Source organism: Bos mutus, chromosome 15 (genome assembly GCF_027580195.1).
Source record: "Bos mutus isolate GX-2022 chromosome 15, NWIPB_WYAK_1.1, whole genome shotgun sequence".
Classification (NCBI taxonomy): Eukaryota; Metazoa; Chordata; class Mammalia; order Artiodactyla; family Bovidae; genus Bos; species Bos mutus.
Window position 1 is genome coordinate 31,928,315 of NC_091631.1, and position 22,439 is coordinate 31,950,753.

General features: G+C 39.0%; 2 protein-coding genes across 2 annotated transcripts; one reads left to right on the top strand and one right to left on the bottom strand.

The window, feature by feature from the left end:
* The first annotated feature begins 11,482 nt into the window (after nucleotides 1-11,482).
* On the top strand, nucleotides 11,483-12,439 carry LOC102281941 (olfactory receptor 51H1). The gene has a single exon (XM_005906030.2). It carries the CDS (start codon nucleotides 11,483-11,485, stop codon nucleotides 12,437-12,439), a length of 957 nt encoding a protein of 318 aa, XP_005906092.2.
* An 8,658-nt stretch (nucleotides 12,440-21,097) lies between these two features.
* On the bottom strand, nucleotides 21,098-22,096 carry LOC102286937 (olfactory receptor 51H1-like). The gene has a single exon (XM_014483590.2). The coding sequence runs from the start codon at nucleotides 22,094-22,096 to the stop codon at nucleotides 21,098-21,100; it is 999 nt and encodes a 332-aa protein (XP_014339076.2).
* Between the last annotated feature and the right edge of the window lie 343 nt (nucleotides 22,097-22,439).

A 22,439-nucleotide genomic window follows, 5' to 3' on the forward strand; every position in this document is an offset into this window, starting at 1 on the left:
CCAGAAGAAGAAAAACGATGGAGTTAAAGTGGATATGACCATGACGGACAATGCTGCCTAAGCAATCTGGATACCATTCTCTCTTCTTTTGAAACAATATTTACTCTAAACTCCCTAGGCTGAAACTCAAGAAGGAAATTTCCAATTTGTGAAGCAACCTGAAAATTTGACTAGAAAATTGTTCCCCCCCCCCAAAAAAGAAAGATTCAGTAAATGTCATTTTTTCCTGCTGCCAATGTTGTTTTAGAAACATAGCACTGAGAGGAATGATTCACTCCAGGTTTTATTGCACATCCTTAGATTTAGAATACACCAATACAAGAGTGAGAAAATATGTTGGTATACACTATTGGTAATTTTTCTAGTTCCCTACTAGCTAATATCCCCTGAAATATGTATGGCAATGAAATTCAATATTTCTGCTCATAAAAGAGCTTCTTTTAAGCTAAGAGAGCTTCATGATGGAAAGGGCAAACCAGACTCAGTCTGCATGCTCCCCAATTTATTGTTAGCTAGTGGTTGGGGATCACTATCGTATCCTAGACCCCTGCAGGTAGTCTCCTTCATCTTCAAAGTCCAGCAATGACACGTTGGCATTCATGGCAAAAGTTCCCAGGACATTAGGAATACAACAGGAATTTTCCTAATTTCATAAAGGACATCTGCAGAAAGCTTCCTGTAACATTTTTCTTAATGATGAAAGACTTATGCTTTCTCTTTGAGATTAGGAAAAAAAGGCAAGAGCCTGTTTTTCAACACTCTTATACAACATTGTACCAAAGTCTTAGTCAGTGATAGTAGAAAAAAAAAAAAAAAAAAAAGATGGAGACATATTGATATAGATTGAAATGAAAGAAATTGAACTGTCTTTTCACAAATTAGCATGAGAGTCTATGCAGAAAGTTCCAAGAAATCTACAAAATGCTCTTAGAATTTAAAGGTGATCTTGGCAAGATCATAGGAAACAAGGTCAATATACAAAAATCTGTGATATTTCTATACCTTAGCAATGGATAATTGGAAATTGGAAATTTTTAAAGTACCATTTAAAAAAGAGCATCAAAATGAGTCATTCAGGTATATATCTAACACAGTTTGTGCAGATTATTATGTCAAAACTATAAAGCATTTCTAAAAGAAATCAAAGATGATCTAAAAATGGAGAGAATAAATTATGACTTATTCTTAAGATGTCAGTTCTACCCAAGTTGTTCTAAAGATTTAATGCCATTTCAATCAAAATTCTTGCAGTTCTTTTTTTGTAGATATAGACTAGCCAATTCTAAAATGTCTATGAAAAGTCAAAGGAACTAATACAGACAAAACAATTTTGAAATAGATGAGTAAATTTCAAAGGCCCACAATAAATGACTTTTAGATTTCTTAGAAAGCTACACTAATCAAGAGGATATGGTTTTTGCAAGGGGATAGATGTGTAAATCTGTATCTAGAAATAAACCTACATAAGTATGTCCAGATGATTTTTGAACCAAAAAACACATAAACCTAAAAGTAAATCATGATACTATAAAACTTTTAGATGAGAACATATGAGAATGTCTTTGAAAATTTTTGTTATACAAATAATTCTTAGACACCAAAAACATAACATATAAAAGGATAAGAAAGATAAATTAGATTTCATCAAAAGATATTTTTTAATGTTTGATGAAAGACATTGTTAATAGAATGAAAAGACAAGACACAGACTAAGAGAAAATATTACTAACCATATGAACAAAGGCTTTTATCCAGAATGTGTATTAAAATAAAAACATTATAAATTTAACAATAAGAAAAAATAGTAATCCAATAAGAAATATGGACAAAAACTTCACACTTCACCAAAGAAGAGGTATGCATGGCAAATAAGAAGCTCAACATTACATGTTAGTCATTGCAGAGATAAAATTAAAAGTACCATGATGAGATGCCACTATATACCTATTAGAATGATAAGAAGATAATTTGAGGTCAGAATACAAAACAGCTAGAATGTTCATACAGTGGAAATGCTACATAACACAAATACATTGAAAAACAATTTGGTATTTTCTTAGGAAGTTAAACATATACTTAACATATGACTGGGCAATTCATTTCTAGGTATTTAACTAATAAATGAAACATGAACATATAAAATCCTATACTTGAAAGCTTACATCAACTTTACCTACACTAAAGTTCTTTCAACTACTGAATGGGTAAACAGAACATCATCTATATCCACAGAGTGGATGTCCATACAAAGGAATACTGTACAACAATAACAGGATAAATATCAAATACATTATGTTAAGTAAAGAATGCAGTTTGAAAGATTAGTTACTGTATAATGAGCCATAATTTTTGAGTTAGACAACAGATTAGTAGTTGCCTTAGGTCTTTTGATGAGTGAAGAGGTTGACTACAGGGGGGTAGCATGAGAATGGGCTTTGGATTGATGGAACTTCTTTGTATCTGGATTAGGGTAGTGGTTACATGACTATGGGTTTTGTGTTTGTCAAAACTCATAGAATTGTACAAAAGAAAGTGATTTTCAGTATAATTTTAAAGTGTTAGTTGCACAGTCATGTTCAACTCTTTGTGACTCTATGGACCGTATCTTGTCAGGATCCTCTGTCCATCAAATTCTCCAGGCAAGAATACTGGAGTGGGTTGCCATTCCCTTTTCCAGGGGATCTTCTCAACCCAGGGATCAAACCCAGGTCTCCTGTATTGCAGGCAGATTCTTTACCATCTGAGCCACCAGGAAAATCCCATAAATTTAAAAAGCATCTGAAAACTCTGTTGCAGAGGGAGACGGTGGGAAGATTTGGGAGAATGGCATTGAAACATGTATAATATCATGTATGAAATGAGATGCATTTGATGCAGGGTTTGGGTCTAGTGCTGGGACGACCCAGAGGGATGGTATGGGGGGGGAGGGAGGAGGAGGGTTCAGGATGGAGAACACATTAAATTCATTTTGATATTTGGCAAAAACTAATACAATTTGTAAAGTTTAAAAATAAAATAAAATTTAAAAAAATGAAAACTATAAACTCTTATATGAACATTTGGCAGTTTCACTTCTTTAAAATGTACCTATATGAGGCTCATTCTTCTTTTCTTATATCTTCCCTGTCTTTTCTCCCATTTTTTCATTATAATATCTTCTTTCTTGAGTTTTCTGCTTCTTTCCTTTCTTCTTTCTTCTATCCTTCCATCCTGCCATTTTTCTATACAACAAATATTTCTTGATCAACCCTGACCATACAATATATATTAGCCCTGGGTTATGATCTGAAGGATCTGTATTTGACACATTGTAATAATCCAGTTTTTGAAAGGCCTCAGAAACATATTAAGAGTGAGTCAATAAGAAAGAATATGTTTTGGGAAAAACACACTCATGAATGCTGAAAATTATCTTGACAGTATTAAAACTGCTTAAGGATAGACAAGATGTATTATACAGGCTTGCAAATTATTTCAAATGTACTTTTGGCTGTTTATGATTATGATTTTTCATATGACTTTCATAAATATCAAATTTATGTGGCAATTAAATCATTTAACTAGAGGTAATAAGAGATCTGTCTAATTCAAATTTGGTTAGTGCTAAATATTATTAGACTAATATTTTCTAAAGAAGCTGACAAGACATAAGAGAAAGTGATTTCTCATTCAAAGTAAAACAAAGAAGGAACAGGGGAAAAAAAGAAGAAGCAAAGTGATTTATTTTTATGTGAATAAGAAACTTAAAATGTTACTGAGGAAGTCCACATAGCAAAAATAGAGACCCTGGAATTGTATAATATTGTTACATATGGAAAGAAAAGAGCAATAATAGAAATATTTAAGAGGTCAAATCATTGGGACTTATGATTTATTGGATGATTATATTTTCCTAAACCTTGTTTTTACTAATTTACTAACCCAAGCCCAAATCCCCTCTGTATTGTCAATTCTTCACAAATGCATTGTATCCTTGTCTAAAAGGTACAAAGGTTGTCTGCTTTGGTCAATTCTTTGAGTCTCATATTATTTTATGAACTCCTATACATGCAGATTAAATGTTTTTCTCTTCTTAATTTGTTTTATGTCAATTTAATTATTAGGCCAGTGAAATAATCTAGAAGGGAAGAAGGGAAAAGTTTTCCACTCCTCCAATGGCCACCATGCAGATAACATATTATTATCTGGAACTCATCATAAGGCTGAGTATCAGAGATGTAGATCTGAAAGGAGAGAGAGAGAGACCCAGCATCTAGAAAAGAGCCCGATGCTCAGAAAGACTGAAGGCAGGAGGAGAAGGGGAGGACAGAGGATGAGATGGTTGGATGGCCTTACCGACTCAATGGACATAAGTTTGAGCAAACTCCCGGAGATGGTGAAGGACAGGGAAGCCTGGCATGCTTCAGTCCATGGGGTCGCAAAGAAGAGGGCACGACTAACCAACTGAACGATGACTAGAGAGAGAGAAAGAGAGAAAGAGAGTCACTTCACTGGGAATGGTGAGTGGGGGTACTATTGAACCTGGGAAGGGGTAATTTACTGAAATGTTAAGAAGGAAAGGATGGGTGTGGATGTACTTCAAGAAGTAGCTAAGAGATAAACAACAAGGATATATTGTATAGCACAGGGAACTATAATCATTATCTTTTAGTAACTTAGAGTGCAATCTGCAAAAATACTGAATTATTATGATGTACACCTGAAAATAATACACTATTGTAAATCAACTATGCTGCTGCTGCTAAGTTGCTTCAGTCGTGTCCGACTCTGTGTGACCCCATAGACAGCAGCCCACCAGGCTCCCCGTTCCTTGGGATTCTCCAGGCAAGAACACTGGAGTGGGTTGCCATTTTTTCCATTAAATTAACTAATTAATTTAAAAGAAGTCACTAAGAGAGGAGGACTTTTGATAAAAATGGGGTTAGTATCCAATCAAGGGAAAATAAACTAATTAAAAATAGATTCTCTAAATATAGAGGACAATAGAGTCTGATCTATTGTATAATCAATCTCCTCTGCATTTTTAGCATTGATCTTCACGACCCAGATAATCACTATGGCGTGATCACTGACCTAGAGCCAGACATCCTGGAATGTGAACTCAAGTGCGCATTAGAAAGCATCACTACAAACAAAGCTAGTGGAGGTGATAGAATTCCAGTTCTATTCCAAATCCTGAAAGATGATGCTGTGAAAGTGCTGCACTCAATATGCCAGCAAATTTGGAAAACTCAGCAGTGGCCACAGGACTGGAAAAGGTCAGTTTTCATTCCAATCCCAAAGAAAGGCAATGCCAAAGAATGCTCAAACTACCGGCAGCATTCTTCTCACACGCTAGTAAAGTAATGCTCAAACTTCTCCAAGCCAGGCTTCAAATATGTGAACCGTGAACTTCCTGATGTTCAAGCTGGTTTTAGAAAAGGCAGAGGAACCAGAGATCAAATTGCCAACATCTGCTGGATCATGGAAAAAGCAACAGAGTTCCAGAAAAACATCTATTTCTGCTTTATTGACTATGCCAAAGCCTTTGACTGTGTGGATCACAATAAACTGTGAAAAATTCTGAAAGAGATGGGAATACCAGACCACCTGACCTGCCTCTTGAGAAATCTGTATGCAGGTCAGGAAGCAACAGTTAGAACTGGACATGGAACAACAGACTGGTTCCAAATAGAAAAGGAGTACGTCAAGGCTGGATATTGTCACCCTGCCCTTCTATGCAGAGTACATCATGAGAAATGCTGGGCTGGAAGAAACACAAGCTGGAATCAAGATTGCCAGAAATATCAATAACCTCAGATATAAGATGACACCACCCTTATGGCAGAAAGTGAAGAGGAACTAAAAAGCCTCTTGATGAAAGTGAAAGAGGAGAGTGAAAAAGTTGGCTTAAAGCTCAACATTCAGAAAATGAAGATCATGGGATCCGGTCCCATCACTTCATGGGAAATAGATGGGGAAATAGTGGAAACAGTGTCAGATTTTATTTTTCTGGGCTCCAAAATCACTGCAGATGGTGACTGCAGCCATGAAATTAAAAGACGTTTACTCCTTGGAAGGAAATGTTATGACCAACCTAGATAGCATATTCAAAAGCAGAGACATTACTTTGCCAACAAAGATTCGTCTAGTCAAGGCTATGGTTTTTCCTGTGGTCATGTATGGATGTGAGAGTTGGACTGTGAAGAAGGCTGAGTGCTGAAGAATTGATGCTTTTGAACTGTGGTGTTGGAGAAGACTCTTGAGAGTCCCTTGGACTGCAAGGAGATCCAACGAGTCCATTCTGAAGGAGATCAGCCTGGGATTTCTTTGGAAGGAATGATGCTAAAGCTGAAACTCCAGTACTTTGGCCACCTCATGCAAAGAGTTGACTCATTGGAAAAGACTCTGATGGTGGGAGGGATTGGGGGCAGGAGGAGAAGGGGACGACAGAGGATGAGATGGCTGGATGGCATCACTGACTCGATGGACGTGAGTCTCAGTGAACTCCGGGAGTTGGTGATGGACAGGGAGGCTTGGTGTGCTGCGATTCATGGGGTCGCAAACAGTTGGACACGACTGAGTGACTGATCTGATCTGATGTTAAAAAATAGGGCTTCCCTCAGAGCTCAGTTGGTAAAGAACATGCCTGCAATGCAGGAGACTTGAGTTTGATTCCTGGGTCTGGAAGATTCCCTGGAGAAGGAAGTGGCAACCCACTCCAGTATTCTTGCCTGGAGAATCCCATGGACAGAGGAGCCTGGCAGGCTACAGTCCACAAGAGTCAGATACTTTTATTTTTATGTTAAAAAAAAAGATAGTATCATTTGTTTAGTTTTATACTCACACTGGCAGTTTATGACAGAAAATCAGAATCTATGTGGAATGTAAATATTCAACCTGTATAAGTAACAAAAACAACAACAAAAATCTGTTACCTGAGGAGCTGGAATGAAATTATAGTGATTCAATTACTCAAAAACCCTATTTGTCAATATGAAAGAAAATTACAAATAGGAGAAAAACTGAGCTGCAAGATGAAACATTTATAGTGAGCACTGGAGTAAGGTTAAAGAGGAGGTTAAACTATTGAAAGTAGAGCAATTTCACATTTTAACTACTTCAAAAGTATTAAAAGAATGATTATGAATTAGAGGTGAATTTCACCTGAGTTAAGGAACTCAATGGCACCCCCACTTTTGTCTGGAAAATCCCCATGGATGGAGGAGCCTGGTGGGCTGCAGTCCATGGGGTCGCTAAGAGTTGGACACGACTGAGAGACTTTACTTTGACTTTTCACTTTCATGCATTGGAGAAGGAAATGGCAACTCGCTCCAGTGTTCTTGCCTGGAGAATCCCAGGGATGGGGGAGCCTGATGGGATGCCGTCTAGGGGGTCACACAGAGTCGGACATGACTGAAGCGACTTAGCAAGGAACTCAGTACTTTTAGAGTCTATAGTATTAGAAGAGTAATCTGCACTGATATTAACTTAGTCCAGGATTATCATGTAGATATATGTTCAGTGACTGAGTGCTTAGTACCTGATCTTGTTCTCTATGAGCATTTCTCCCTTACCTAGTCCTGGTGTCCTCCAGGATCCAGGAAGTCCAGAATCACCTGGGGCAGTGAGGAGTCCCTGCCCTGTTATTTCTAACCTGAGTAATTTCTATAGTTAAATTCTTACTGGGCCAATTCCCAGTGTTATCCTCTTTTCAAAGGAGTATTAACGTCATGAGGATTATAATGGTGAAGTGTAAAGCAAATGTGATAAAATGTGATAAAATTGTACAACTGATAATCCTCAGAATTAATATTAGATGTTATTATCACTATTATTAATGCCACTTATGATACTATTATTGTTATTCAGAGGCAGGTAAAGACAGTAACATTTTCTAAAGATTATAACTGGATATTTTGGAATATTCATTGCCTCCTGCATTTATTAATGACTCCCTGAAGGGCTTCTTGCTTTCCTTTTGCACAGAGCATGATTAGTTTGATATTGAAAACTGAAAAATGCAAGTGAATTATGAAGAAAAATTTATTCATTAGAGAATCATTTCAACTTTAGAACCATATTTCTTTGGGAGAGTTTTATTAGTTTTGCTGTGTTTTGAGAAAAACAAAGGCAAGTATTATTCATTTCAGGGCATGGAAGAGTGAGGTACCCAAGATGGCTCTAAGAGAATGTGACTGAATACTGACCAGCCTCTGAATCCTCCACCCCAAATATACACACACACATGCACTTTTTGAAAATATCCTCAATACCATCTCATTTTTCAGACATGAGAATCTAGGGCTTGATTTCACAATCCTGGAGAGACCGCCTCAATCTTGGGAGCCCCAGGGAACAACCCTGCTTACCGATCTGTGAAACTCTCTGTGGTCTGGTATGGGGAGGAGTTTGGAAGCAGCTCAGGAAATAAAAGTCTTTATGTGAGTAGAAATGATTTTGCCAAGTAAGCCTCAGGCAGCTGGAGAATCCTCTTCCAGCTAGGGGTACCCTAAGCAACAAGGTAAGTTTTAGAGCAAAATCAGAGGCTAAAGTTGTGCTATCAACAGAATATCTTATGATAATGTTACTAAAATTTCCAATTGTCCCCCAACCACTTTCTAGTACTTAGTAAAATGGAAGTGTTTTTGTTTTTATGCTGTAAATCAGACAATAGAGAAATTTTGTAATTTTATTGTCCACTAGTCAATCAAAGATATCTAAAATGAGAGCTTCCATCACCCCACTCCAGTGCTCTTGCCTGGAAAATCCCATAAGGATCCTGGTAGGCTGCAGGCCATGGGGTCAGATATAAAAATGAGCACTTACACAATCTTTTTCCATAAATGAGGCAGCTTCCATGGTCAGTAGAGGGTCAGGTTAGGTGAAACTTTCAGAAGAACTTGGGATCTAAGAAACTGATCTTCACCTGTTTAGTACATCCTGGGAAATATAATTATGGACAAAATCAAGGACACATTTTAAGGAATAAGCAACCTAGCCAAGAGATGCCTTTTAACTTTGTCTTTGCTAGCTAAACCCTCAAGCTTCCAGTATATTTAGTTATAACATTTTTTCCTCCATTTTCTCATCTGTTTTTTTTTTTTTTTTTTAACCACTGACTATATGTTTGACTCAGGACAAGTTATTTTCTTTATCTATGCTTCAATTTATTTAATAGTAAAATGTGAAATAGTTCAACATTTACTTCTGCTCTTCTTTGTGTGTGTAAATCACTTCAGTTGTGTCCAAATCTGTGTGGCCCTATGGACTTAGGCCCACCAGGTTCCTCAGTCCATGGGTTTCTCAAGGTAAGAATACTGGAGTGGATTGCCATACTCTCTTCCAGGTGATCTTTTCAACCCAGGGATCAAACCCACATCTCCTATGTCTCCTGCTTTGGCGCCACTAGCGCCACCTGGGAAGCACCTGCTGTTCTTTGGTTTATGCTTTTCTTTTTTCATTCCTTTTCTCACCTTCTTTCTCTCATCTTATATTCTATTCCTTTCAATTGTTTACCTCTTAAAAATTCCTTTAATTTCCATTCTAATACAATTATTTGAAAAACTTAATAAATATTTTCTTTATTAAAAGTCCAAAAACAAAAAAAAAATAAAGTTTGTTGAAAGAGTAGAAAATATATGTTATCTAAAAAGCCAGAGTCTTTTGAACAAAATGCTAGCTTTCTTTCATAGGAGCAATGGAAAGACATGAATATTTTACAGAAACAGAGGATATTCCCTAAATAAGGCTGGGGGAATCTGTGTCAGAAATCTTTCAAAGAAGATCTTTGAGGAGAGAGATTTTAAAACTCTACAATATGTTTTTGATTCATCAGGAATATGCATCAGTCAGAGATGTATGCATAGCCTGGGGTTCAGACACATGTTTGCAGAGTTAGAGGGTAAATTATTCAAAGATTATAAAAGACACAAAATTAAATGTGATTCTTTGCTGATAGAAGAGCATTTATCAATTTCACTTCCATCAGCTGCAAAGATCTCTGGCTGAAAAATCCAAATCAGAGAGACAAAACAAAAAACAAGCGAAAAAAAAAAAACCTGGGACGACCCAGAGGGATGGTATGGGGAGGGAGGAGGGAGGAAGGTTCAGGATGGGGAACACATGTATACCTGTGGTGGATTCATTTTGATATTTGGCAAAACTAATACAATTATGTAAAGTTTAAAAATAAAATAAAATTTAAAAAAAACTCAATATCAACACTGATATTGAGAACATGTGAAGAGAAGAACTTTTTTATTCCAAGTTCTCATAATTAAAAGAACATATTTTGCTTTTTTACCAATGGAAAGATCTTTTGTAAGCCTGACACTGCCCGTTAGCATAGGCATTATTGTCCGTGTGCTACGTATATAAGGCCATATATGAGGAGCAAGGGAAAACAGAATCTGATTAGATGTGTGGATCTGGAGTTTACATCACCTTGCCTTTAGTCACCTTGGTTCTCTTCAATTGATGAAGGCATCTGATGTACATCTTAAGGTTGAGAGAGCTTCTCAAAGAAAGTATGCAGTACCTCTAACTGGCATTCATGTCTAAAGTTGAATGACCCCATCAGGAGGCATTTTAGAAAAAACATAGTTACTGATTCTGGAAATATCAGCATGTTTCTTCCAGATCTCTACTAGGACCTCTATACTGGTTCTCTGAGAGTGTAAATGGCATTATGTGAATGATCACTGTGCCTTTAGTAATACAATTTCCAGATGATCCTGATTCTAAAAAAGGCTTCAGAGGAGCCTCACTTCCTTTTGGACAAAATGAGTTAGTCTTAAAAAAGAATTGCTGCTGTTGCTTTCCTAAATATAACTTACTCCCCTGTCTAGATTTTATTAGATTAGAGATGACAAATACATTTCATTTTCTATGATCAGAAGTTGCTGTCTGAGGTTCCTGGGTTGAGAATGATGGTCCACATCCAGGCTCAGGGGAAATGAAGGTGGTCATGCTCAGATGCAAGCACAGGCATGTGCCCTGGGCATGTCCATCCCTGCCTTACATACAAGACCCTTTGCCTTCATGAGAGTTCCAGTACTGGGAATAAGGAGAGTGATGGGTGGAAATGACATCCTTTGTCAGCAGTCAACTAATTTTTGTTTTATACTGATTCTGTCTTAGTTATTGTGTCCTCAGCCTCTTACTCAACAGCTTGTAAGATATGGATGAGAAAGAGGGAGAAATGGACTGGAGAAGGCAAAATATGTTATCTAATGCAGTGTGTTTTAAACTGAATGTGACTTATTTGACTTGGTGAAACTTTTTCATTGGGACAGTAGAAGTTTCCTCCACAGGATATATCTTGGAAAGTAATTTCAGGGACTCAGCCCTCCATTAAAACTCTCTCTCACCCATGTTAAAAATAAAATGGTTCTGCTCTGAGGAAGATCAGATTCTAATATATTGTTAATACTTGTCACTGCATTCTTAGGAAGACACACATCAGGATCTCAAAATTTCCCTCCTGTGTTACATTGACTTCATGACAGATAATAACCACTCTCACTTCCAACACCTCTACTTTGTCTTAACTGGAATTCCAGGGCTTGAACTAAAGTATTACTGGATGGCATTCCCACTGGGTGCTATATATGTCATTGCCCTCTTTGGCAATGGTGTCATCATCTCTACCATCAAGTCTGAACTGTCCCTGCACATCCCCATGTATTACTTTCTGTGTATGCTGGCACTGGCAGACACGGGACTTGCCCTTTGTACTATGCCCTCCATGCTAGGCATATTTTGGTTTAACTACAAGTCCATCGCCTTTGATGCCTGCCTTGTTCAGATGTACTTCATCCATACCTTCTCAGCCATTGAATCTGGCGTGCTGGTGGCCATGGCCTTTGATCGGGTTGTGGCAATCTGGAAACCCCTCAGGTACGGCACCATCCTCACCAATAGCATGGTCTGCAGAACAGGGGCAGTCATCTTGACAAGGGCCATCTGTGTGGTCTTCCCGGTGCCTTTCCTCATCAAGCGGCTCCCCTTCTACCGCTCCAATATCCTCTCCCACTCCTTCTGCCTCCACCAAGATGTCATGAGCCTTGCCTGTGCCAGCACCCGGGTCAACAGTCTCTACGGCCTTATTGCGGTTATCTTCACCAAGGGTTCTGACTCCCTCTCCATCCTCCTCTCCTATGCATTCATACTTCAAACAGTGATGGCCATTGCCTCAGGGGAGGGCCAGCTGAAGACGCTCAACACCTGTGTTTCCCACATTTGTGCTGTTCTCATCTTCTATGTGCCACTCATTGGGGTGTCTGTCATTCACCGTTTTGGAAAGCACCTTTCACCACTGACCCATGCCCTAATGGCTAATGCCTATCTTCTTATACCCCCTGTGCTAAACCCCATCGTCTATACTATGAAGACCAAAGAGATACGGAGGAAGCTCATCCAGATGTTTGTTGCAGCCAAGGTCACTGCAGAGGGTTAGTGTCTGCCAGTTTAAGAGAGGAAAAATCTCTTCTGTAAAGGCTCAATTATGACTAGGAAAAAATAGTTTTTATTTTTTCACATTTTCAGTGTGATTTGAATTGGGCAGAGATAGTTCCCTGCTCTCAGAACATACTTTCCGCTTCCTGTACCAAATCATCCTTTGTGCAGTATATAAAGAGCGGCATTTATAAGAACCATTCCATGTACTTTCCTTTGGCCTTGCGTTAGAGTTGGCCCATAACAAATGAAAGGGGAATATTACTAATTCCATTCTGTAATAACTCTTCTGAGCAGAAATAAGCCACAAGCTTAATGTCTTTTAAATTAAAGATCATTGAGTTGATTTAACATTCTAGATCAAGAGTTAGGAATGGCCTCTATTAGCTTAATAGGGGAGAAATGAACTATACTCATTAAATAATAAGAGAACACCTGGGGATAATGCATTGTTAAATAAAACATGGATTAGAAAGATGGCTAAATTTTAGGATTAAGAATATAAATGTATACAATTGAGCAGGGGCCAACCGTATTGTATAACTTGAGATCAATAGATGAAGGGTGAGCTTTAACTCTTCCATGTGTGACACTGGATGTTCCCTTCCCTACCTCTAATGGCAATTTATTCATTATGAAGCTGGAAATGTTATCACTTAACAACCACTGTGGTTATGAAATTAAATTTAATCATATAAGGACAAGTATTTGTAAACTATTAAGGGTTGTGCAACTATAGGAAGTGTTCAAGAATATTGAATATAAGACAATAAAAGTACTTATAGACTGTCCACTAAGCAAAAGACAACACCAGAGCCTTTTACATGCTGTCATATTGGATAACTGCAGCATCCCTATGGGGACAGTGTTATATGCTGTTTCCCAAAGCAGTTCATGTGTTGGCCAAGGCTCAGTCAGGCAGATTTTCTGGGGACTGTTGAACTAGCTATATTGTGGGAGACAGATAAAATGGGTTGGGCAGGGTGGGATGACACTCAGGGTAGAAGGTTAAAGAACTACTACAGATTTAATTTGAAGACAAAGTATCAGATTGGTCAAAATGTTCCTTTGGGATTATCCTTAAGATGTTATGGAAAAAACCAAATAAACATTTTGGCCAACTCAATATATGAAGAAGAAGAACAAAAGCATGCATATAAAATGTATACTAATGAGCGACTTACATTCTTTTACATGAGCCACAAGACTTTTGCTCAAGTTTTTATTTGATCTTTAAAATCTAACACAAAAGATTCTTTGGGTCTTTCATGGTATGTAGTTACCTATTACTCAAAATCAGAAGGCAATACTCCAGTACTCTTGCCTGGAAAATCCCATGGACAGAGGAGCCTCTGCAGTCCAGGGGTCGCTAACAGACACTGAGTGACCTACTTTCACTTTTCACTTTCATGCACTGGAAGACAAATTGTAATAATAGGACAGGGGAACCTGGTGGGCTGCAGTCCATGTACAAGAACACGACTGAAGTGACTTAGCCGCAGCAGCATTACTCAAATCAGTAGCTACTTTAGAAGTCTGTCAGAACAGACACTAGCCTAGCTAAGACAAATTTAATAATACTGTGTACAAGAAAGCTTGTTCAGTTCAGTTCAGTTCAGGCACTCAGTTGTGTCCGACTCTTTGGGACCCCATGAATCACAGCACGCCAGGCCTCCCTGTCCATCACCAACTCCCGGAGTTCACTCAGACTCACGACCATCAAGTCAGTGATGCCATCCAGCCATCTCATCCTCTGTCATCCACTTCTCCTCCTGCCCCCAATCCCTCCCAGCATCAGTCTTTTCCAATGAGTCAACCATTCCCATGAGGTGGCCAAAGTACTGGCGTTTCAGCTTTAGCATCATTCCTTCCAAAGAAATCCCAGGCTGATCTCCTTCAGAATGGACTGGTTGGATATCCTTGCAGTCCAAGGGACTCTCAAGAGTCTTCTCCAACACCACAGTTCAAAAACATCGATTCTTCGGTGCTCAGCCTTCTTCACAGTCCAACTCTCACATCCATACATGACCACAGGAAAAACCATAGCCTTGAATAGACGGACCTTTGTTGGCAAAATAATGTTTCTGCTTTTGTACACTATCTAGGTTGGTCATAACTTTCCTTCCAAGGAGTAAGTGTCTTTTAATTTCATGGCTGCAGTCACCATCTGCAGTGATTTTGGAACCCAAAAAGATAAAGTCTGACACTGTTTCCACTGTTTCCCCATCTATTTCCCATGAAGTGATGGGACCGGATGCCATGATCTTCGTTTTCTGAATGTTGAGCTTTAAGCCAACTTTTTCACTCTCCTCTTTCACTTTCATCAAGAGGCTTTTGAGTTCCTCTTCACTTTCTGCCAGAAGGGTGGTGTCCTCTGCATATCTGAGGTTATTGATATTTCTCCCGGCAATCTTGATTCCAGCTTGTGCTTCTTTCAGCCCAGTGTTTCTCATGATGCACTCTGCATAGAAGTTAAATAAGCAGAGTGACAATATACAGCCTTGACGTACTCCTTTTCCTATTTGGAACCAGTCTGTTGTTCCATGTCCAGTTCTAACTGTTGCTTCCTGACCTGCATATAGGTTTCTCAAGAGGCAGGTCAGGTGGCCTGGTATTCCCATCTCTTTCAGATTTTTCCACAGTTTATTGTGGTCCACACAGTCAAAGGCTTTGGCACAGTCAATAAAGCAGAAATAGATGTTTTTCTGGAACTCTCTTGCTTTGTCCATGATCCAGTGGATGTTGGCAATTTGATCTCTGGTTCCTCTGCCTTTTCTAAAACCAGCTTGAACATCTGGAAGTTCACGGTTGCAGAGTTTCAAAGACTAGCAAGAAGAGATAAGAAAGCCTTCCTCAGTGATCAGTGCAAAGAAATAGAGGAAAACAACAGAATGGGAAAGACTAGAGATCTTTTCAAGAAAATTAGAAATACCAAGGGAACATTTCATGAAAAGATGGGCTCGATAAAGAACAAAAATGGTATGGACCTAAAAGAAGCAGAAGATATTAAGAAGTGGCAAGAATACACAGAAGAACTGTACAAAAAAGATCTTCATGACCCAGATATGATGGTGTAATCACTCACCTAGAGCCAGACATCCTGGAATGTGAAGTCAAGTGGGCCTTAGAAAGCATCACTACGAATAAAGCTAGTGGAGGTGATGGAATTCCAGCTGAGCTATTTCAAATCCTGAAAGATGATGCTGTGAAAGTGAAGAAAGCTTATTCCCATTTTAATACTGCTTTCAGGTTCACCAGTCTTTCTGAATTAATTTTAGATAGGTTCACAATAAAAATTTTTAACTTTATAAAAAACAAAGGCATATTGCTGACATTTAATAAAATGAGTATAAAATATCATTTAAACCTTCTGGGATTTGTGGGGAGACTTGAGTCCTACTACCTCTGGAAGGGCTTGCTAAGAGTTCACCAATACTATCACAGTCCTGAGCCTGGAACAGGAATTGCTAGGGGTTATTGTTAAGAAGAGGTTTCCCTGGTGACTTGGTAAAGAATCTCCCTCAATGCAGGAGATCTGGGTTCAATCCCTGGGTTGGGAAGATCCCTGGAAAGGAAATGGTAACCCACTCCACTATTCTTGCCTGGGAAATTCCACAGAGAGAGGAGCCTGGAGGGCTACAGTCCATGGGGTTGCAAGTCAGATTTGACTTAGTGACTAAACCACCACCAATACCATTGTTAAGAAGATAGGTTTCTATTTGCTTGTTCCAATATGAGAGCAAAGGTCCTAGTAGCAGTGCAGTGACCAATATCCTTGGGATGAGCAAATCTCTTTGAGGACTTTCAGCTCTTGGTTGTTTTCATTCAATGCAGTGCTTGACATTTAACTGATGCACCAAATTTTTAAATCACACTCTACATTTCAGAGACAGTTGGAAATGTTCTCCATAACTGTCGTCTTTGGTGCTGTAAATACTTAAAAGCTGACCCCAGAAACAAATGTATTGGTGAAAGAGTTTTTGAGTTTCCCTCTATCTAGTTTGTGTCTCCATCACATTTCTCCTTTAAAGATGAAGATGATGATTGCCACAGCAACTGCAGCATCAGAGTAGCTCCAATTTTATCTGAAGTCTTTCATACTGGCTTCTACCTCAGCTCCCACTTTTCAAGGTCTCAGGGTCACCTTTTCTTAAGACTGCAAAAAGGTTTCATGCAATAATAGCATGAGACCAAGTCTCCTGGCTAAGAAGCTTATCTAAAACAGGTACAGGTAATAAACTTGGTCATATATTCAAGATATGTTTTTCTAAGATATCTTCTTTTATGATGTGAAGTGAAGTGAGGTTTCTCAGTCATATCCAACTCTTTGCAACCCCATGGACTGTAGCCTACCAACATCTTCCCATGGGATTTTCCAGGCAAGAGTGCTGGAGTGGGTTGACATTTCCTTCTCTAGAGGATCTTCCCTAGCCAGGGATCAAACTCAGGTCTCCCGCATTGCAGGCACACACTTTACCGTCTGAGCCACATATTGTCTCCTGTGCTGGTTGTTTTCTTCCCCCTGAGAAAAGTTCACCCTCATTCCATATCACCTCCAAATTCTGAGGTGACTCATGTTTTCCATTTAGATAGAATGTATCTATATTGAGGCCTTGGATGATGTTTGCATTCTGCACAAACTAACAATTCTCAAGTAATTTTGTAACATTGAAAATGTAAACTCCAAGTCAAACTTGAAAATTTATTCTGACTTTGTCTCTATTTCTGGTTTCATCTTGGTAAGATACAAATATGTATCTTACATTTTTAAGAGGACTAAACTAGAGTGATCACCATGGACATAGATGTTTGTGTGCTCAGTCCCTCAGTCATGTCTGACTCTGCAACCCCATGCACTGTAGCCCACTAGGCTCCTCTGTCCATGGAATTTTCTAGGCAAGAGTACTAGAGTGGGTTGCCATTTCCTCCTCCAGGGAAACTTCCTGACCCAGAGACCAGACCCATATTCTTGTGTCTCCTGCATTGATAGGTGGATTCTTCACCACTATGCCATCTGGGAAGCAAACATGGATGACAGAGGCAAATAAATCAAAGACAGAAGGACGGTTTCCAGATATGTGCCTGTCTGTTTTTAAATGTTACATGAATCGAGAATTTATACCTTCAGAGAAATTGAAAATAATTATTGTGGGGAAAAGCAAGAGTTAAATATGGCTTGTGTGAGACAGAGGTGTACAGAAAACTCCATGTAGAGATTATGCAAAGGTAGTTAAAAATTAAGAGTTTGATCTTAAGAGAAGGGAAGGGGAAGGAGAGGGAAAGAAAGACGCATGTGGGCTCTATTTTAAAGCTGTTAGCAAGACTGGTATCATGAAGAAAGAAATTTACCGAGGTTACTGAATGGCAAGGGGAGAACTTGGAGAAATACTCACATCATGTGTGAGAGGAAGACGTGAAGGGGGGGTAGGTTAGGAAACAAAGAAGGTGGAAGTAGAAGATGCAATAGAGTTCCATGAAAGCTGAAAGAAGACTAAAAGGGAGGGGACTGTAAACATTTATAATCTACTCAAATACTTCAAGTTGAAGGAGGATTGAGGGGAAGCATTTGACTTGCTATTTCAGAATAAATCTGAGCCACGTGAACAGCCTTCATCTAGCCATGGAAACCAAGTCAGACTGCAGGAGCTAGAAAAGAGAGTGCAGTGAGGATGCGGAGTATGTGTGTGTTGCCAGCAACAAAAATTAGATTTCTGATCTTGCCACTGTGCGGGTCCATCAGAGAATCAAAGATTAATGGGCACTTTCTTCTAATTGCCTCTGTTATCACAGTATTTGAACATTGTAAACATAATCCATGGTGGTTGGCTTTTATCTCTAAAGATTTCAAGTTTTGGTTATGTAATTGTATAAGAAAAAAAAGACACTTCTTAATATTTTTTTAATGAATTAATTTATTTTAATTGAGGCGAATTACTTTACAATATTGTAGTGGTTTTTGCTGTACATTGATATGTTTATATTTTAAGTTTATTCATTCAAATATTGTATATAGGCACACTGTACTAACATGTATATGACAACACATTAAGAAAAATAAACATTTTTTAAAGATGAGATAAATTTAAATGAAAATAAAAGATCTTTTATTTCCTCCTTATAGGCCAATTGACTATAATGTGCTTTGTTTGGGATTCATGTTTTCCATTTAGATAGCATCTATCTGGAGAAGGCAATGGCACCCCTCTCCAGTACTCTTGCCTGGAAAATCCCATGGACAGAGGAGCCTGGAAGGCTGCAGTCCATGGGGTCGCTGAGGGTCAGACATGACTGAGCAACTTCACTTTCACTTTTCACTTTCATTCATCAGAGAAGGAAATGGCAACCCACTCCAGTGTTCTTGCCTGGAGAATCCCAGGGACTGGGGAGCCTGGTGGGCTGCTGTCTATGGGGTCACACAGAGTCGGACACGACTGAAGTGACTTAGCAGCAGCATGGTGAGGTCTTGGATGATGTTTGCATTCTGCACAAACTAACAAATCTCAAGCAATTTTGTAACATTGAAAATGTAAACTCCAAATCAGTCTTGCAAATTTAGTCTGACTCAGCCTCTCTTTATTTTTTTGGGCTCCAAAATCACTGCAGATGGTGACTGCAGCCATGAAATTAAAAGACGCTTATCCCTTGGAAGGAAAGTTATGACCAACCTAGATAGCATATTGAAAAGCAGAGACATTATTTTGCCAACAAAGGTCCATCTAGTCAAATCTATGGTTTTTCCAGTAGTCACATGGATGGGAGAGTTGGACTATAGAGAAACCTGAGTGCCGAAGAATTGATGTTTTTGAACTGAGGTGTTGGAGAAGACTCTTGAGAGTCCCTTGGACTGTCAGGAGATCAAATCAGTCATTCCTAAAGGAAATCAGTCATTCATTGGAAGAACTGATGCTGAAGCTGAAGCTCACAATACTTTGGTCACCTGACGTGAAGAACTGACTCATTGGAAAAGACCCTGATGCTGGGAAAGATTGAAGGCAGAAGGGGACAACAGAGATGAGATGGCCGGATGGCATCACTAATTCGATGGACATGAGTTTGAGCAAACTCTGGGAGTTGGTGACGGACAGGGAGGCCTGGCGTGTCACAGTCCATGGGGTCGCAAAGAGTTGGACACAACTGAGCCACTGAACTGACCTGAAATAACATTTCTATAATATTGATTACTAACATCTCTCACACATCACATCTTAGGATCACTGGTTCTTTCCCTCTACCTCAAGTTTTCTTGTGAGTCTAGAAAGCCCTGAGACATGTGTCAAGTCTCAATTTACAGGTTTTAGAATCAACGGATCTAAACATGAATCAAGTTCTTCCACTTAGAAGCTGTATGATTTTGAGTAAGTTACTTAACTTCTTTAAACCTCATTTCCTCATGTATAAAATGTGATAACATTATTCTCAAAGACTGTTGGGAGAATTCACTGAGAGAATATATAAAGGCAATTAAAACTACTAGTATAGCAAATTAAATGTGATGTTGTAATGTAATACCTACTTGACTTGTATACATATTTCCTTGCAGAGAAATATGCCAGAAACTGTACAGAAAGTTGGTGCATTTTTCTCTGTGTCTTCAGGGACCAGAACGCTTCCCAGGTGGAACAGTGGTAAAGAATCTGCCTGCCAGTGCAGGAGATTCAGGAGACTTGGGTTTGATCCCTGGATTAGGAAAATTCCCCTGAATGGCAATCCACTCCAGTATTCTTGCCTAGAAAATTCCATGGACCAAGGAGCCTGGTGGACTACAGTTCATGGGGTCACATCCAAAGAGTTGGATACAACTGAGTGATTGAACCCACATGCAGGGTCCAGCATCATGACTGGCATTTCATTAGTGTTAAATGTACATCTGTTTAATAAGTCATCCCTCTAGCAATTTGACAGTGTAATGATTAACAAAATACATACAGCAGGTATGAGCTTCAGTGCAAAGACACATTGCCTTTGACATACTCATTCCCACACATGGGCATCCTGCTTTCTTAAACTTCCCAGTGCTGCAAGTGTTCACTTGTCCTTATACAAAGCATGGCAGTACTTTTACTTGATAAAGTTTCCCTGGGTTCTTTGTACACAGCAAAATAGAGTTCACTCCTGCTGGGTTTAAAGAGTAAAGGCAGAGCACCTGTTATTCTACTAAATATATGACTGAAAACTAGAACCGTAAAGAAGTAATAACCCTTAAATGAAAAGGCACGTGTTAAGTAACCACACATGTGTTTGTTTTAATTTTAACATAGGCACTCTTTACCCAATAAACATTGAAACAACAAAATAAATGCTGTTTGATTATGGAACAATTTTCTTTCCCCATATTAAGAAAAAATATCTCAGGCCTTTCAGCAGTGCTGTATAGCACTTTGAATCGTTCCTTATCTAATTATTTAATTGATAACTATAGAACAATATTACTTAACATTATATGAATAAACACTCAGAAGTGTTACCTGGATAAACAGGTGATGATTTATGTCTTCACTGATGCTCATCTCCAGTTTCAGAGAAGAACAATTATATTAATTACATTAGGTTTGTCAAGTGACACCAGATATCAAAAATTATGCATTCCAAAATGGAGCATATACAGAACAAGAAAGACTTTCACCTACAAGCCTTGCCCACTTTCTATTTTCCCAGATGTTTATAATTTGACTGCATTATAGTTGCTCAAAATGCTTCTTATTCTCCATATTACATTTGATTCCACTACCCTAGACCCTGTTCTTTCTCCTCTGGAACACATGGATGATCCTCCTCTGTAGACAACAGGGTTTAGTAAAGGAGGCAGTAACAGATAGGTATTGGCCATGAATGTGTGTGCTACTGGTGACAGATGTTTCCCAAACCTGTGGATCATGGTGACACCAATGAGAGGAACATAAAAAAGGAGCACAGCACAGATGTGGGAGAGGCAGGTGTTGAGCGCTTTGAGCCTTTCAGCTCTGGAAGCGATATCCAGTACTGTCTTCAGGATGAGCACATAAGAAAAGAGAATGATGAGGGCATCAAACCCCAAAGTGAAGATGACTACTATGAGGCCATAGAGGCTGTTGACACGCGTGCTGGCACAGGCTAACCGCATTGCATCTTGGTGGAGACAGTACGAATGAGACAAGACATTGGAATGGCAGAAGGGTAGCCGCTTTATAAGAAAGGGCACAGGGAAGACCATGCAGACTGCCCGGATGATGACAGCTATTCCAATCTTGCCAGTGATGCCATGGGTGAGGATGGAAGCATAGTGCAGTGGGTCTCGGATGGCCACAAATCTGTCAAAGGCCATAGACACTAATACTCCTGATTCTACCTCTCCAAAACTGTGGATGAAGAACATCTGTGTGATGCATGCATCAAAGGGAACCTCAGGGGCATTAAACCAGAAGATGCTGAGCATGGAGGGCAGGGTGGACATGGAGAGACCAACATCAGTCAGAGCCAAGATAGAGAGGAAGTAGTACATAGGCTCATGGAGACTCTGATCTACCTTGATGATGGCTAGGATGGTACCATTTCCCAGGAGAGTCATGGTGTAGAGAAATCCCAGGGGAAAAGCCATCCATGGGTTTTTATCTGGCATTCCTGGGATACCTGTCAAAATGAAGCTATGGTGGTTGACATGTGATGAGCTAGTGTTCATCATGATGTTCTTACCACTGTTTGAGGCTGGACTCTCCCACCTGGATTCCAGCTCCTAAATTGAAAAAAGGTTTTTAGATAGGTAAATGGCTTTATGGATGTAGAAGTGGAACAACAGAGGGGAAAACTATGTTTAAATCAGTGTCTGAAAGGTTTTTGCATCTTTTTACTTCTTAGACAATCACATGTGATGACCTCCACTCACTTGAATTTAATTTGCTTATCTTAAAAGGGAGATAAGATGAAACAACCAGTGTTTAGACAGAAGAAAATTTTGATATCTTCCTTTCAACAGCACTGAATATTTGGTAGAAAAGAAGCAGCAACATCCAAGAACCTAATAGCAT